Source organism: Girardinichthys multiradiatus, chromosome 17, assembly GCF_021462225.1.
Source record: "Girardinichthys multiradiatus isolate DD_20200921_A chromosome 17, DD_fGirMul_XY1, whole genome shotgun sequence".
NCBI classification, from domain to species: Eukaryota; Metazoa; Chordata; class Actinopteri; order Cyprinodontiformes; family Goodeidae; genus Girardinichthys; species Girardinichthys multiradiatus.
In genome coordinates this window covers 18,315,034-18,329,107 of record NC_061809.1, presented here as the reverse complement: position 1 = coordinate 18,329,107, position 14,074 = coordinate 18,315,034, and the positions used below count along the sequence as shown (strand labels likewise).

Below are 14,074 nucleotides of genomic sequence, written 5' to 3'. Positions count from 1 at the left end.
CTTGGGCATCATTAAGATGTTCACTGGCAAATTTGAGATGGGTCTTTGTGCTCTTTTGGGTCAGCAGTGGCTCTGGTCTTAGAACTTTCCCATGGAGTCACTTTTGTTTAGTCTCTTCTTTTAGTTAAATCTTAAACATCAACCTTACCTCAGGCAAGAGAGACCTGCAGTGCTTTAAATGTTGTTCTGGGTTCTTCTGTGACCTACTGGTTGAATCGTCTATTTTTTCTAAGAGTAATCTGGTTGATCGGCCTCTCCTGAGAAGGGTTCAACACTGCTGCATGTTTTTTACAGATGTGGACAGTGGTTCTCACCTCCTCCCAAAGTCATGGAAATGGCTTTGCAACACTTTCCAAACTGATAGATGTCAATGATTTAACAAAGTAATTACTTTTTCCCCAGAGGGCCAGGATGGTTTGGATAGCTGATATCCCTTAATGACTGAAATCAGCATTTAACGCCACGACGCTGGTGGTGTAGGGGTTAAGCGTGAGACCATGTGCAGAGGCTATAGTCCTAGATGTGGCTGTCCCAGGTTCGAGTCCCAGACCTGGCAACCTTTGCCGCATGTCTCCCCCTCTCTTTGCCCTCTTTCCTGTCTACCTACTGTAGATAAAAATGAAAAATAAAGGCCTCTAGTGCCGTAAAAAAAAAAAGAAGAGAAATCAGCATTTAAAAAAAATTGGAAACATTTAGGTGGGACCAAAAAAAGCAAAAACAGAAAAATTCAGTAAGTGGCAAACACTTTTTTCCCGGCACTGTAGCTGACAATGATGGACACATAAAAGTGTATACTTATACACACACACAGTCATATTTAGCCATATAATTTATTTTCACTTAAAAAAATTATGAAGGTCAATAGCTCAGAAATCACATTGCTGGCTGTGGGCATGCATATCCGTTCCTTGTCACTCTTTGGATTGTTAACAGGGAAAGATTGGAAGCCTGCAGAAACTTTTCAAAATGCCAGCATCGTCCGGAGATGCAAATACCACCCAAATGTCAGCAGAAGACCCCACAAGTCAAACTAAATTGGCTGCTAGGAACACAAACACTTCCTTATGCACCATATTTGTGTGCGTGCAACTTTAAAGACAGAGCACTGCACTAGAGATGAACTGATCAAGTTCTTCCTGGCCGATATGTCTATATGGTTTTCTTTGAGATCTCACCTGCCGATTTCAAACCCCCCCTCCATAAAGACAGTAATTTAAAATGGGTCAAATGAGAGTGCTTTTGCTTCTGGTTGACACTTGTGATACATCAGAAATTGTATAATTTCTTACTTTTGATGCTTTTCACAGAAAGGGTGAAAATAATCTGATTTCCCAGTGCCCATCACAAATCAGAGCCAATCAAGGGAAAACTGCTGGATTGTGATCTCTAGTTGATTGACTGGTGAATCGCCACACTCCACATCTCACACTTGCTTTAAAAGACTCGCCATATCAAAACCAATCTTGTCATTCACCAACTAAAAACTCAAAACCAGTTAAAATGAACATTCATAAATGCTAAGGTTAAACAGCCTTCTCCTAAACATGTGCAGGTCATCAAAATGTGCATTCACAGTGCTAGCTGGCTTCTGCCTTACCAAAATAAAGTACAGCAACATACAAAAAGCAACTTCAAACCCTGATCAATCTGATAAGTCCACTTCTGCTCCTTTCTCTTTAAAACGAATCCATGTTCTGGCATTCAGCCAAAGGAAGGTGGCGATAGCAGTGGGCAGATCACAGCATCCCAGAAGTCCCTCTTGCTTGAACCTCAGGGTTAGTATAACTTTCTGCACCTTAAAGTCCACAGTATGGAAATGTTATGTCAGAATAAATAATATGAGAGGTCCCTTAAAGTTATTCTGGTTTGATCCAGAGTCACAATCTCTCATGATTTATGAGTCAGCAGGACAAAAGCAGGATCAGCACACATGCAAATAGGATATGTTAAAAAATTTCTAGATAATATAAAATTTAATTATATTTAAAGTAAGATTTGAGCATTATATGATTGTTGATGTTGGTAAGGTTTCTATAATATTTTAGAAAATGTACTTTTCTGGAAGATATTTGTTAAAAAAACAAAACTCTTCAACAACACTTGCTTTAAGGATGAAATCTAAACACACAACCCCTAAAAACATTTCCAATCAAACATTAAGACCCGAGTGTCTTATCTCCCACGCACTGACACTAATCTTTCCACCCCCAGCGGCTTTTGTCATTAAAGCTGCCATGAGTGGCATGGCTGGCTGCAGGAGATGCAGTGATCCATCAGAGGAGTGCCAGAGCTTTGCCATTAGAAAACCATCTGCAAACAACAGCGCTCCATTGGCACTAAAGGCCTGGGGAACCCAGGTGGAAGGGAGAGAAAGGGAAAGAGAGGAGAGATCCTTGTGTTCAAGGCAGTTTGCTTTGATTGATACGAACCATTACAGACAACATGGAAGGAACAGGCAGGGAGCTAGTCACCGGTTTATTTTTGGTCATTTATTCAGACAAAATCTTGGAGATAGCAACGTTAATAGGGTCTGAATGTCAGGGGGGAAAAAGAAAAGTGCAAAGCATTGGGGAGTAGAGGAGGTTTCAAGGCCAGTGCTTCAGGAACATGACATTAGCACACACCAAAAAGAAGGAAAGAGATGAATACATAGAAGCCACCTTCCTTGAACTAATTTTTACATTTTTTGGGGGGGAAAAGAAACTTTTCTGCTGTGCACTGTTTGCTGCACCATGATTGAAAAAAGAAGTGATCATTGGTGAGAAGGTAACAGCAGCTGGCGAGATTATTGAAGTATAAAACAACCATCATTTGCTTCCAGTCTGGAGCTTCATGTTAAATCCTGCTTCATTTGCCAAGGATGATCATGAGAAAGGTGATGGATTATCCTACAACTAGACAGAAGGAGTTTGTTGATGAACTGAAGGCACTTGGAACCACAGTCCAGCACTCCAGTAGTAACACACTACATCGCAATAGCCTGGAATTTAGCAGCCCTCTTCTATTAAAGCCACAGGCTCCCTTTACATTTGCCAGAGAACATTTTAATCATTCAGAGAAGCTGCTGCTGTCAGAGGAGCATAATTGTGACCCACTAGGTTTGGAGGAATTAAAATGCTGACACAAAGAACACCTTCTCCACAGATAAGCATGGAGGTGGAAGCATTATGTTTTGGGCCTGTTCTTTTCTGCTTACGGTACAAGATGGCCGAAGACACTGAAGAACCATTGGATGGGCAAGTAACAGAAAATCTTCAAATAAAACCTTCTTCCCTCAACCAGAACACTAAAGATGGGCCTTGGATATGTTTTACAGCTTGATGAAAACTCAAAATGTACTATTAAGGCAACAAAGAAGTGTTTAAATTAGAAGCACATAAAGTGTTGAAGTAACTGGTCTCAAACAGTGAGTTGCCACGTCGCTGGCACCAAGGATTTAGAAAAGTGTCTTAGAAAGAAGCAGATAGCTCCACCAGGTATCAAGTCATGTTTTCCATTTTTAACCTTTTCTTTATTTTTGTTTGATATTCTGTTTCTTTTCAGTACAATAAAACCATAAAAATATAAATTTTTTTAGTGTGCAAACATACAAATTCATCAGGGGATGAACTAATCATTTCCCCGACGGTGCAGAGTACATTTTTTCTAAATCTTCATCTTCTTAATCGAAACAGAATGTGGGTTCAGTAATAATTAATCAATTAGACGAAAAGCACTATGGCAACTGCCAATATAACTCTAGCGGAAGGAGATGTGAAACGGTTGTAGTAACTGAAGTGCAATCTCTTTTAAGTGATCTTATTGGATGACCTAATTCAATTCATTTAGTAGTCCATCCAGGATTTTGCAGCAGGGAAATAAATGTAAGAAAGGTATTTTTGTTCTGATTTATCATTATTATTTTGTTACTATTTACTTAAATATATCTGTGTTCACCAACCGGTGCAAATAACTCAAATGACTTGCATGGTCCTTTAGATTTTAAACTGGCAGTTCAAGTTTAAGATACTTTCACAGCCAAAACATTTGCTAACCTACCAGATTACAGCTAATTAGAGCAACAAAATCCGCTTTTTATACATTATAAAACTGCAGCATGCTATAAAATTCTATGTCATTGTGGAGGAAAGAAACATCCCAGTTTAATGGATCCTAAAAGGTAATGCATCACTGACTGAACACCAATTCAATCAAAGTGTTTCATTATTAGATTTCCTCTACTCCACTGGGACAATGGCACTGACCAGAAAACTACAAGATATACAGAATATTAACACAAAAACAGACCTTCAGAGGAGAACAATCTGAAGAGAAATTAAAGCAGTGGCAGCAGTCAATCCCAATTTAAGGTTTGTATAATATAACAGATCTGACATGCATCATTTGAAGTCTTTGACTTATGATACTCTGTTTAATGTAAAACAGCCAAAATCAATAGCTGGTCATTGAGAGGCCGCGTAATATCATTAGTTTTACATTTTACTGGTATTGAGTCATGTCCCAGGCATCATAGGTCTTAAGTAGATCGACCATCCTTCTCCATCAGACCAGCATGACAAAAGAAATCCTTTACACACGGAGAGAAAATGGGTCCAATCTAAAAAAAACATCTCCAGCTAAGAATACAGTTTTATCATTTATTAACTCATTATTGACCTGATCACATATAGATGAAAAATACAGTGGTGCATTAAGAGTTACCAATAATTTCTTAGGCTTTACCCATACTGCCCTGTACTTTGCTTGCATATCGTCTTTAAATATTCAATCTATTTTCTCTACTGAATATTTCCACTTTTTTTATTTTTATTTTTTTATTTTATGTTACTGGTTCAGTGTTAAACAAAACAAACAAAGAAAAAACAACATCAATCCATCTTTAGATTATGTTCTTTGGATGGAATGTAGGAAGCTGCTCTCTGATTTACCTTAGAAGAGGCTGGAAGATCACAGTGATGTTCCTCGCTCCTGGCTTACACACGAACTTCATTTCTCCACCTTCGATCAGGTTGTCATCAGCCCCACCTAAAGCACAGGAAACAGTGGTTACCTGAACATATCAAAACAGGCAACTTTAAACACTAGTGCTCCATATGACTCCCCTTCAATAAAGGCTTTGATCTGCCGGTAGGTGACTGCTGGGTTATGATTAATCCCTGAATACATATTGGTTTAGAGAAACTATTGTGCTAATGGCTTTTAGTTGGTCTTAAATATCACCACCTTAAACACATTGAACTAGATCATTTTGACTAACAATATGAAGAATAGTCTTCTTCTGTTGTTATCATAGATAACTGTGATAGGCAGAGGGTTTTTTTTAGCCTGAGACTACTGGCATCAATCAATACTTTTAATCAAACTCTCGTTCGTTTAAAAAAAACAAAGAATTTAAAATATTTCATCACTGCAGAGGTACAGTACACCCACAGCAGACACATCACTTAATCAACATGGCTTTCCCTCACAAATCTAATTGCATCTTACATGCTCACTCCCCTTCACGCCCCTGCGTCAGTGTGTGGGTGAACCCTATAGCCAACGGGGTTAATCAGAAAATCATTGCCGAGTAACATCCTGGGGGTGGTGAGCCTGCTGCAGACAGGGAAAAAGGTGAGATCACAGGGGAGAGAAAGAACACCAAAGCTCATTACCTTCAGTCATCCTGAAGTAATCAATAGATTTGACAGAGAAAGAAATTGCCACTTGTTGTCGATATTGCCGAACACAGTGAAAAAGGACAATCTGTGTGTATGTGGGCTTGTAGTAATGTTTTCAAAGAATATCACGCTTGAGAGCAAGCATATGTGTCTACATATAGGTTCATCGAACAGGAGAATGAGCGCTAAAAAGTGAGCAGCAATACTTTATTTACTGTTGTTGACAATTACTCTACAGTCACTTGGTTAGTAAGATTGAATTCAAGAAAATGGAAGAAATGGGCAAAGAGTGACGCATATATGGTTGAGTTAGCACAGACTATTGTTTCTATGCTCTACAATTCCCTGTGAATTATACTAATGACATACCCACGAGAATTTCCTATTGTAATCCTATACAGAGATGTGAAAAACTATCTGCAGGTTCTTCCTTCTAGGATCGTTATTTTGTCACATTTGAAGATTTCAAATCACTGAAGGAATGTATATATCAGACCAAGATAACTTGGGTAAATACAAAAACAGTTTTCTTTTTTAAATGATGATTTATTTTTTTCAATTAAAAAAATCTGTCCAAACCAACCTGTCCCAGTCTGATAGAGTAATCACCCCCACTAGTAAATTCATACTCAGATGTGATTAGACTAATATTTTCATCTAAATTTACTAGACACACCCAGGTTTGACGATGGCCTGAGACGTAGAATGCAAAAATCACTTCAATAGAAGTTATTTGACAACGTGATGTAGGTTAAAAGATTTCAAAAAGCAACACATCATTATTACGTCTAAAAATTGTATTCACGAACAGATGAGCAACAAAGTCATTAGCATTCATCAGTCTGCAAAGGGTTCCAAAGTCATTTCTAAGACTCTGGTGGAATAGCCCCAACTGTGGTTCGCTCAAATCCCAAAGAGGCTCCAATTCCTAACCAGGACTGGTGGTAGAGCCAGTTCCTAGCTGGTTCTGTGAAAGGACCGGTCTGTTTTTCCACCACCTGAGAACCAAGTCAAGGGCAAATCATTACATTACTGAGAGCCATTTTACCCAAATAAAGAAAACATGATGCTCTTCAGCAGTATGGCTAGCCAACCAAAATCCTCAAAAGTGCATTAACAATTAATCCAGTAAGTCACCAAACAAACAAGAACATATACAGGTCCTTCTCAAAATATTAGCATATTGTGATAAAGTTCATTATTTTCCATAATGTAATGATGAAAATTTAACATTCATATATTTTAGATTCATTGCACACTAACTGAAATATTTCAGGTCTTTTATTGTCTTAATACAGATGATTTTGGCATACAGCTCATGAAAACCCAAAATTCCTATCTCACAAAATTAGCATATTTCATCCGACCAATAAAAGAAAAGTGTTTTTAATACAAAAAACGTCAACGTTCAAATAATCATGTACAGTTATGCACTCAATACTTGGTCGGGAATCCTTTGGCAGAAATGACTGCTTCAATGCGGCGTGGCATGGAGGCAATCAGCCTGTGGCACTGCTGAGGTCTTATGGAGGCCCAGGATGCTTCGATAGCGGCCTTTAGCTCATCCAGAGTGTTGGGTCTTGAGTCTCTCAACGTTCTCTTCACAATATCCCACAGATTCTCTATGGGGTTCAGGTCAGGAGAGTTGGCAGGCCAATTGAGCACAGTGATACCATGGTCAGTAAACCATTTACCAGTGGTTTTGGCACTGTGAGCAGGTGCCAGGTCGTGCTGAAAAATGAAATCTTAATCTCCATAAAGCTTTTCAGCAGATGGAAGCATGAAGTGCTCCAAAATCTCCTGATAGCTAGCTGCATTGACCCAGCCCTTGATAAAACACAGTGGACCAACACCAGCAGCTGACACGGCACCCCAGACCATCACTGACTGTGGGTACTTGACACTGGACTTCTGGCATTTTGGCATTTCCTTCTCCCCAGTCTTCTTCCAGACTCTGGCACCTTGATTTCCGAATGACATGCAGAATTTGCTTTCATCCGAAAAAAGTACTTTGGACCACTGAGCAACAGTCCAGTGCTGCTTCTCTGTAGCCCAGGTCAGGCGCTTCTGCCGCTGTTTCTGGTTCAAAAGTGGCTTGACCTGGGGAATGCGTCCCCTGTAGCCCATTTCCTGCACACGCCTGTGCACGGTGGCTCTGGATGTTTCTACTCCAGACTCAGTCCACTGCTTCCGCAGGTCCTCCAAGGTCTGGAATCGGCCCTTCTCCACAATCTTCCTCAGGGACCGGTCACCTCTTCTCGTTGTGCAGCGTTTTCTGCCACACTTTTTCCTTCCCACAGACTTCCCACTGAGGTGCCTTGATACAGCACTCTGGGAACAGCCTATGCGTTCTGAAATTTCTTTCTGTGTCTTACCCTCTTGCTTGAGGGTGTCAATAGTGGCCTTCTGGACAGCAGTCAGGTCAGCAGTCTTACCCATGATTGGGGTTTTGAGTGATGAACCAGGCTGGGAGTTTTAAAGGCCTCAGGAATCTTTTGCAGGTGTTTAGAGTTAACTCGTTGATTCAGATGATTAGGTTCATAGCTCGTTTAGAGACCCTTTTAATGATATGATATGCTAATTTGGTGAGATAGGAATTTTGGGTTTTCATGAGCTGTATGCCAAAATCATCCATATTAAGACAATAAAAGACCTGAAATATTTCAGTTAGTGTGCAATGAATCTAAAATATATGAATGTTAAATTTTCATCATGACATTATGAAAAATAATGTCACAATATGCTAATATTTTGAGAAGGACCTGTAGAGCTCTGCAGACTCTAGATGGCTTTTTGGAAATATTTTGTGGACTGACGAGACAAAATGGACCTCTTTGGCATCACAAGAAAAAGATCATCATACAGACTGTGATACTGTGACGTGCTGGGACAGTTTTGCTGCTTCAGGACCAGGACTTGTCACAAGCGGTGGAACCATGAACTGTGCTTTATAGCAATAACACTTGATGGCAAGCTAGGGGGCAATTACTTTTCAACATAGGGCCAAGTTGGTTTGGGCTGTTTTTTTTTTTCCATTAATAAAGAAAATTATATATTGGAAACCTTTGTATTTACTCAAGCTATCTTTGTCTCGTATTACTATTAGTTTGATGATGTGAGACATTTAAGTGTGACAAGTAAGCAAAAACAAAAGAAATCTGTAAGGAGGGCAAATACTTTTCCACAGCAGAACAGAAGATAAACAGAATAATCTGTTTTGTTTCTCATTCTCCTGTTTCTGTTTGTTTCATTGCCATGTTCCCATGATGAATATGGACCTGTGAAGCTCTGTTCTTCAATACAAAGACAGCAACCTGTTCTGTATTATCTGTGCAGTCTGCCTAGCCTTGCATTCAAATGCATATCAGTCCATTGTTCCCTGTGCTGGGCTCCTTGATACATTTCTAATGGAACAAGTTCCATTTGACAAGCGTGGCAGACAACACGCTCCCTATTTTCATTAAAATGACAAGAGAAGCTTTCGTTCCTATCCCTAGCTCTTCAGTCAACGGTTTCTGATTCTGATCTGTTGCCGTGAAATTTGAGCCCACTTTGTTGTTGCTAAGTGCAGACAAAGACATGGTCCAATTCTCTCAAACTTTGTGTTTCTCCATCACACTATCCATTCATCCTACCTTCAGTGCCAATTCAATTAAGACTCAATTACAGACTCCTAAACAAAGCTGCCGCCAACGCACTGATCCTCCTTGCTTCATCATACCCTCTCCTTTTCCCTTTACCACTCACCAATCATTGGTATCGAAAGAGCATGCTAAACTTTTGTTTTGTTTGTCTCTGACTTGCAAACATTCAAGCTCCCATGAATTAAAATCAACATGTCACACTCTGGGGCAAGATAGCGTCACTTGTTTGCATGCAAGAGCCACATCCAACTGGAAACTGGGAAAGACACACAAGCGAACGCTGCGAACAGCCTAGCATTTATGCATACCCAAATGACGGTGACCAATTTAATTTCATGCTCTAAACATCTGCATCTGTGTCAGACAAAGGAGCGAGGCAGAGACCTCATTGATCCGGCGGGTCTGGGACCAGCTGCCAACAGGGCATGGCTCTGATGAATATTAATTAAAGGCGTTTTAATATGCATGGGATTTTTCAGAGCTGCCAAGACGTGACAGGGTGGCTCTGGTTTTCAGGTCAGGATGCCACCAAACTCCAGCCAGTCCTGTCTCGACACAGCCCAATAAAGTTTGATTTTGTTTGTGAGAGGCAGTGTGACTGAATCTGTGTACTTGGGTTGTGTGTTTGTGCCCATTTGTATCTCCTGAGATGTAGTCTGATGGAGGATTAGCAAGGGGAGGGTGTGGAGGTGGCATGGCGCTCAGTGGGACGGGAAGTGAGACGTGGGCAGGAAGAGGTGACAAATTCTAACGTAGCCAAATCTGCCTGAAATCCCCCTCGAGGGCCACAGCTCAGTCTGCAACACCTGTCCGTACACCTAAGCAGACAGCAATCCATAATAACACCCCTGCATTGCACAGGCGAAACAAACAAGTGTGTATGCTGCCATACATACACACACGGTCAGCGTCTTTAAATACACACATATGGCAGAAACACACTCATAAGGAATGTGACATGCAGTCCAAAAAAAACCAAAAGCTAAAACCCACTCCCACACATAGCGACACCCATCAAGACCCCTGTGGCGCCTAACCATGCACTCCCCAGCCCACATCTAATCAAGTCAGGCAGTGACTTAGTGAAATTGCATTAGCTACACTTTCTTGGGTTTGATGAGAAAAGGTCTGATCCTGTGATGAATTCCAGCCCTCCCCAGTTTTAGACGAGGGAAGGATGAACTTGTGATTCCTCCTCTAACAGACTTCTCCGTCCCCTGAGAACACGAGCGTGCCTGTGTACATTTAGACGTCTGTGAAAAGAGCAAGATGAGTAAAGCCACAATGGAGATTGTGATCTCTACACTGCGAGTGCTTTTGCAATGCAAATTTAGGTGAAAAAAAGCTCATAATGTTCAGAATGTGTTTATCTATGTCAGTACATTTATTATTACCCTGCCTTGCAAAACTAGTCAAACCACTTTAACTTTTTCTATTTGTTTTTAATTTTCAAAGCTATGGGGTTTGCATCATAAAGCTTTACACATCTAGAGACAGGACCTTTTGCACAATTGCCTCTGCATAAATGCCCAAGCTGTCAGATTGAATAGAGAACCTCTGTGTACATCCGTTTTAATGTCCTGCCACAGATTACAAGTTGCATTCAGGTATAGACTTTGAATAGGACATATGAATATGCTTCTAATTTAAAACCATTCCATTGTAGCTCTCGCTGTTTGTTTAAAATGGCCCAGCTAGAAGTTGAACTTCTGCCAGAGTCTCAGCAACTCTAAGTCTCTGGTAAAGAAATGCATTCCCACAACATGATGCTGCCATCACCAGGTTACATGTGTGTTCATGATGTACAGAGTTGATTTCATGCCCCACATAGTGTTTTGCATATAGTCCAGATAGCTCAGTTTTGGTTTCATTCCTTCACATGTTTGCTGTGTCCCCTACCATGATTGTGGGGAAACTGCCAATGGCATTCTTCTTGCCACTCTTCCATAGATACCAGATTTGTGGAAAGCACCAGTTCAACAGATGGTCCCACCTGAACTGTGAATCTTCACAGCTCCTCTAGTTACAATAGGCCTCTTTCAGCAAAATGTGTGTGTGTACAGTAGCAATATGAAAACATGTGAAATAGTTCAGGTTGTGTTAATACCTTTGGAAGGCATAATGCATTTGACTAGCTTTGATTTTGAGATCCTTTACATGACCTCACTGTAGCCTCTAAAAATGTAAAACGCTTTTAGCAAATATTCCCTCCATTTGGCATATTCGGATTCCACCAACACTCAGTTTGAACAAGATACAATACATCAAACTATTAATATTCATTCTTCGTAATGTTGTCATACCAGCACTGACAGATGTGAATTCATAAAAATCAGAACCCCTGAGATGCATTGTGTGCCACACTGACACTTTCAATAATTAATAAAACTCAATTTACACCTGAATTTATTTATACGATAACTTATTTATGCAATGTATTCTCAGCTGTGGGGTGGATTTGATCTTGAGGTTGGAGGAGCAGCAGATAACATTCCATCAAATTAATTTTAATAATAGAGGACTCTCATTATGACCCAATCAGACATGAAGACGGTTGGGGTGGAAGAGGATGCCGGGAATTGACCTGAGATTCATGAATTATTGACACAGGAACCTATCTTATTAATTGAGCAGGTCTCAGTTCTGTGAATAAGCAGAAGCCCGACAGCGAGCATGCACATTTGAATGCACCTGATTTGTACGTAGAGAATGCATTCTGAATTGATCACTCACAAACTCATTTTCATAGCGTAGCAGCTACAGACAAATGAGACTGTTGAGGGTGAAAATTGGATTATCCTATATATTCCCAACTATTTGCACAATTAAGCTTGAAATGTGCAGAGTTTGCATACAGCAGATTAGGGGTCTCAATCAAAGGAAAAGAACTGCCTCTTTTTGCTTCTGCAAACACAAATATTTTATGAACAAATCAAAAAAAATACAAATTCTGCATCTACATGGGCCGAAGAAAAAAGAACCATACATAAAATTGTTATACTAAGTTATACCACTTTGCAGCAGCAGGGATAAGGTAAGGTTAGGTAAGGTGCGACTTGATTGTCCCCGAAGGACAATTTGGTTTACAGTCAGTCACATCTGGTGCAAAAAAGCACACATTCAACAAGACATAGGTTAACATATGCAAACACACAACAAAGTCCAACATCATTTGTTCTTGAAAAGTCATTAATGGGGAAAGTGGAGGACATTACTTATTAAGAGCAAGAATGGTAGCAGAAGCAAAGGACTGCCTACATCTATTAGGGCTGAGTGTTGGAAGACAATATTAACTCTTTGCAGGGCATACAAAAGGTTGAGAAGGATCAGAAACAATGCTTGGAGTCTTTGAAATGAGCCTCTCACAGGACTTAAAATCCTAAGCATTGCTTTTCTGTTTGAAATAAAAGCAATAAGATGCCCTTGAACCTTTTTGTTTTAAAGTTTTTTGCAGAGTGATGTAGTTTACAAAAATCTCATATTGGCCCACGACTAAGAAGCAACAGCAGTTTTCTTGCCCAATTCAACTATTTTCTTGAAATTAGAGCTTTTATTAGAGATAATCTTTAAATCAGTTCAAAACTTCCAAAATATCTATTTGTATGATCTGGTGATTAGGTTACTTGTGCAAATCAATGACCGTTCATAAATCTCATTAAGTTAATGTGGGGAAAAAAAAAACAGGAAAACATACAAGCATTCTTTGTTTGCAAAAGCTAGTTTTACAATTACATGAATGTCATCTTTATTTGTATAGGACTTTACAACAAACAAGTTGCACCAAAGTGCTGCACAGCAAAAACAAGTCAACTGATGAGTAGTTAAAAAGAAAAAAAAAAAACACACACACAGAAGACACGAATATAATCATTTATTAGTTTAAAAAGAAATAAAAATCAATGAAATAGTTAAGATATCAAGCTCTATTTAATTCAAAAGCCAAATAGAAGGGGTGGGTCAAGCAAGCACCTTTAAAGTCTTGATATTATGAGCAACTCTTGTATGGATGAGTAGATTATTCCACAGTTTAATGCTGCAACAGAAAAAGCAGGATAAGCTCTTTCTGACTTGACCTCGGAACATCTAAGAGCATCTGGTTGTTTGTCCTTAGTGTTCTTGTGGATGTATGGCGTTTTATAAGATCAAGACCTTTCAAACCCTTAAAAACCAGAGCAACATTTTAAAATCAATCCTGTAATGAACAGGAAGCTGGCGGAGCGAAGCCAGAACTGGAGTTATATGTTCCTGTTTTCTAGTTCCTGTCAACAGATGACATGACATTAAGACAGAGTGGCTTCAATCTAGAAAGGAATAACAAACATTATATTAGAAGTGTTAAATGTGGTCACCACATCTCTGAACCTAAACAGGGTAGTAAATGTAATACTTACAGTATATGTGGTGCTTTTCTCTAAATTGCTTTTGTTGAGTAAATTTAATTACTTCTATGGAGCCCACGATCACCTACTTGCCTTGGAGATCCTAATAAGATTTACCACTCTTTTGTTCTTGGAACAAAAAGTAAGCAGGAAGTCAAGGTGTATTAGAATGTGTTTGAAGATATGGGAGACACAACCACCCAGAAAACTGAGTGTCATCACATCTTTGATTAGACCCAGCAGGGAATCAGGCAGCCTCACTGAACACCTCAACATTACTGGAAGGACCTGTTGCATGCTGGGTATGCCAGAGGTGTGAGTGTTTATGTAACAGCTTGGCTGTTAGAGTGTAGATGTCAAAGTTTCTACAGCCACAAGTTCTGCGTGTCCT

The 14,074-nt window shown here is 39.7% G+C and overlaps 1 protein-coding gene across 3 annotated transcripts in view; it reads right to left on the bottom strand.

The window, feature by feature from the left end:
* exoc4 (exocyst complex component 4) overlaps nt 1–14,074 on the bottom strand; it is a 143,898-nt gene that overhangs the window by 88,864 nt on the left and 40,960 nt on the right. For 2 of the 3 annotated variants that reach the window (XM_047389858.1, XM_047389859.1), the window contains exon 11: nt 4,929–5,025. In XM_047389858.1, the coding sequence (XP_047245814.1) occupies nt 4,929–5,025 (97 nt within the window). Of the gene's footprint in view, nt 1–4,928; nt 5,026–12,795; nt 13,606–14,074 lie in introns of those variants that run through there. The other variant, XM_047389861.1, reaches the window with a different exon arrangement.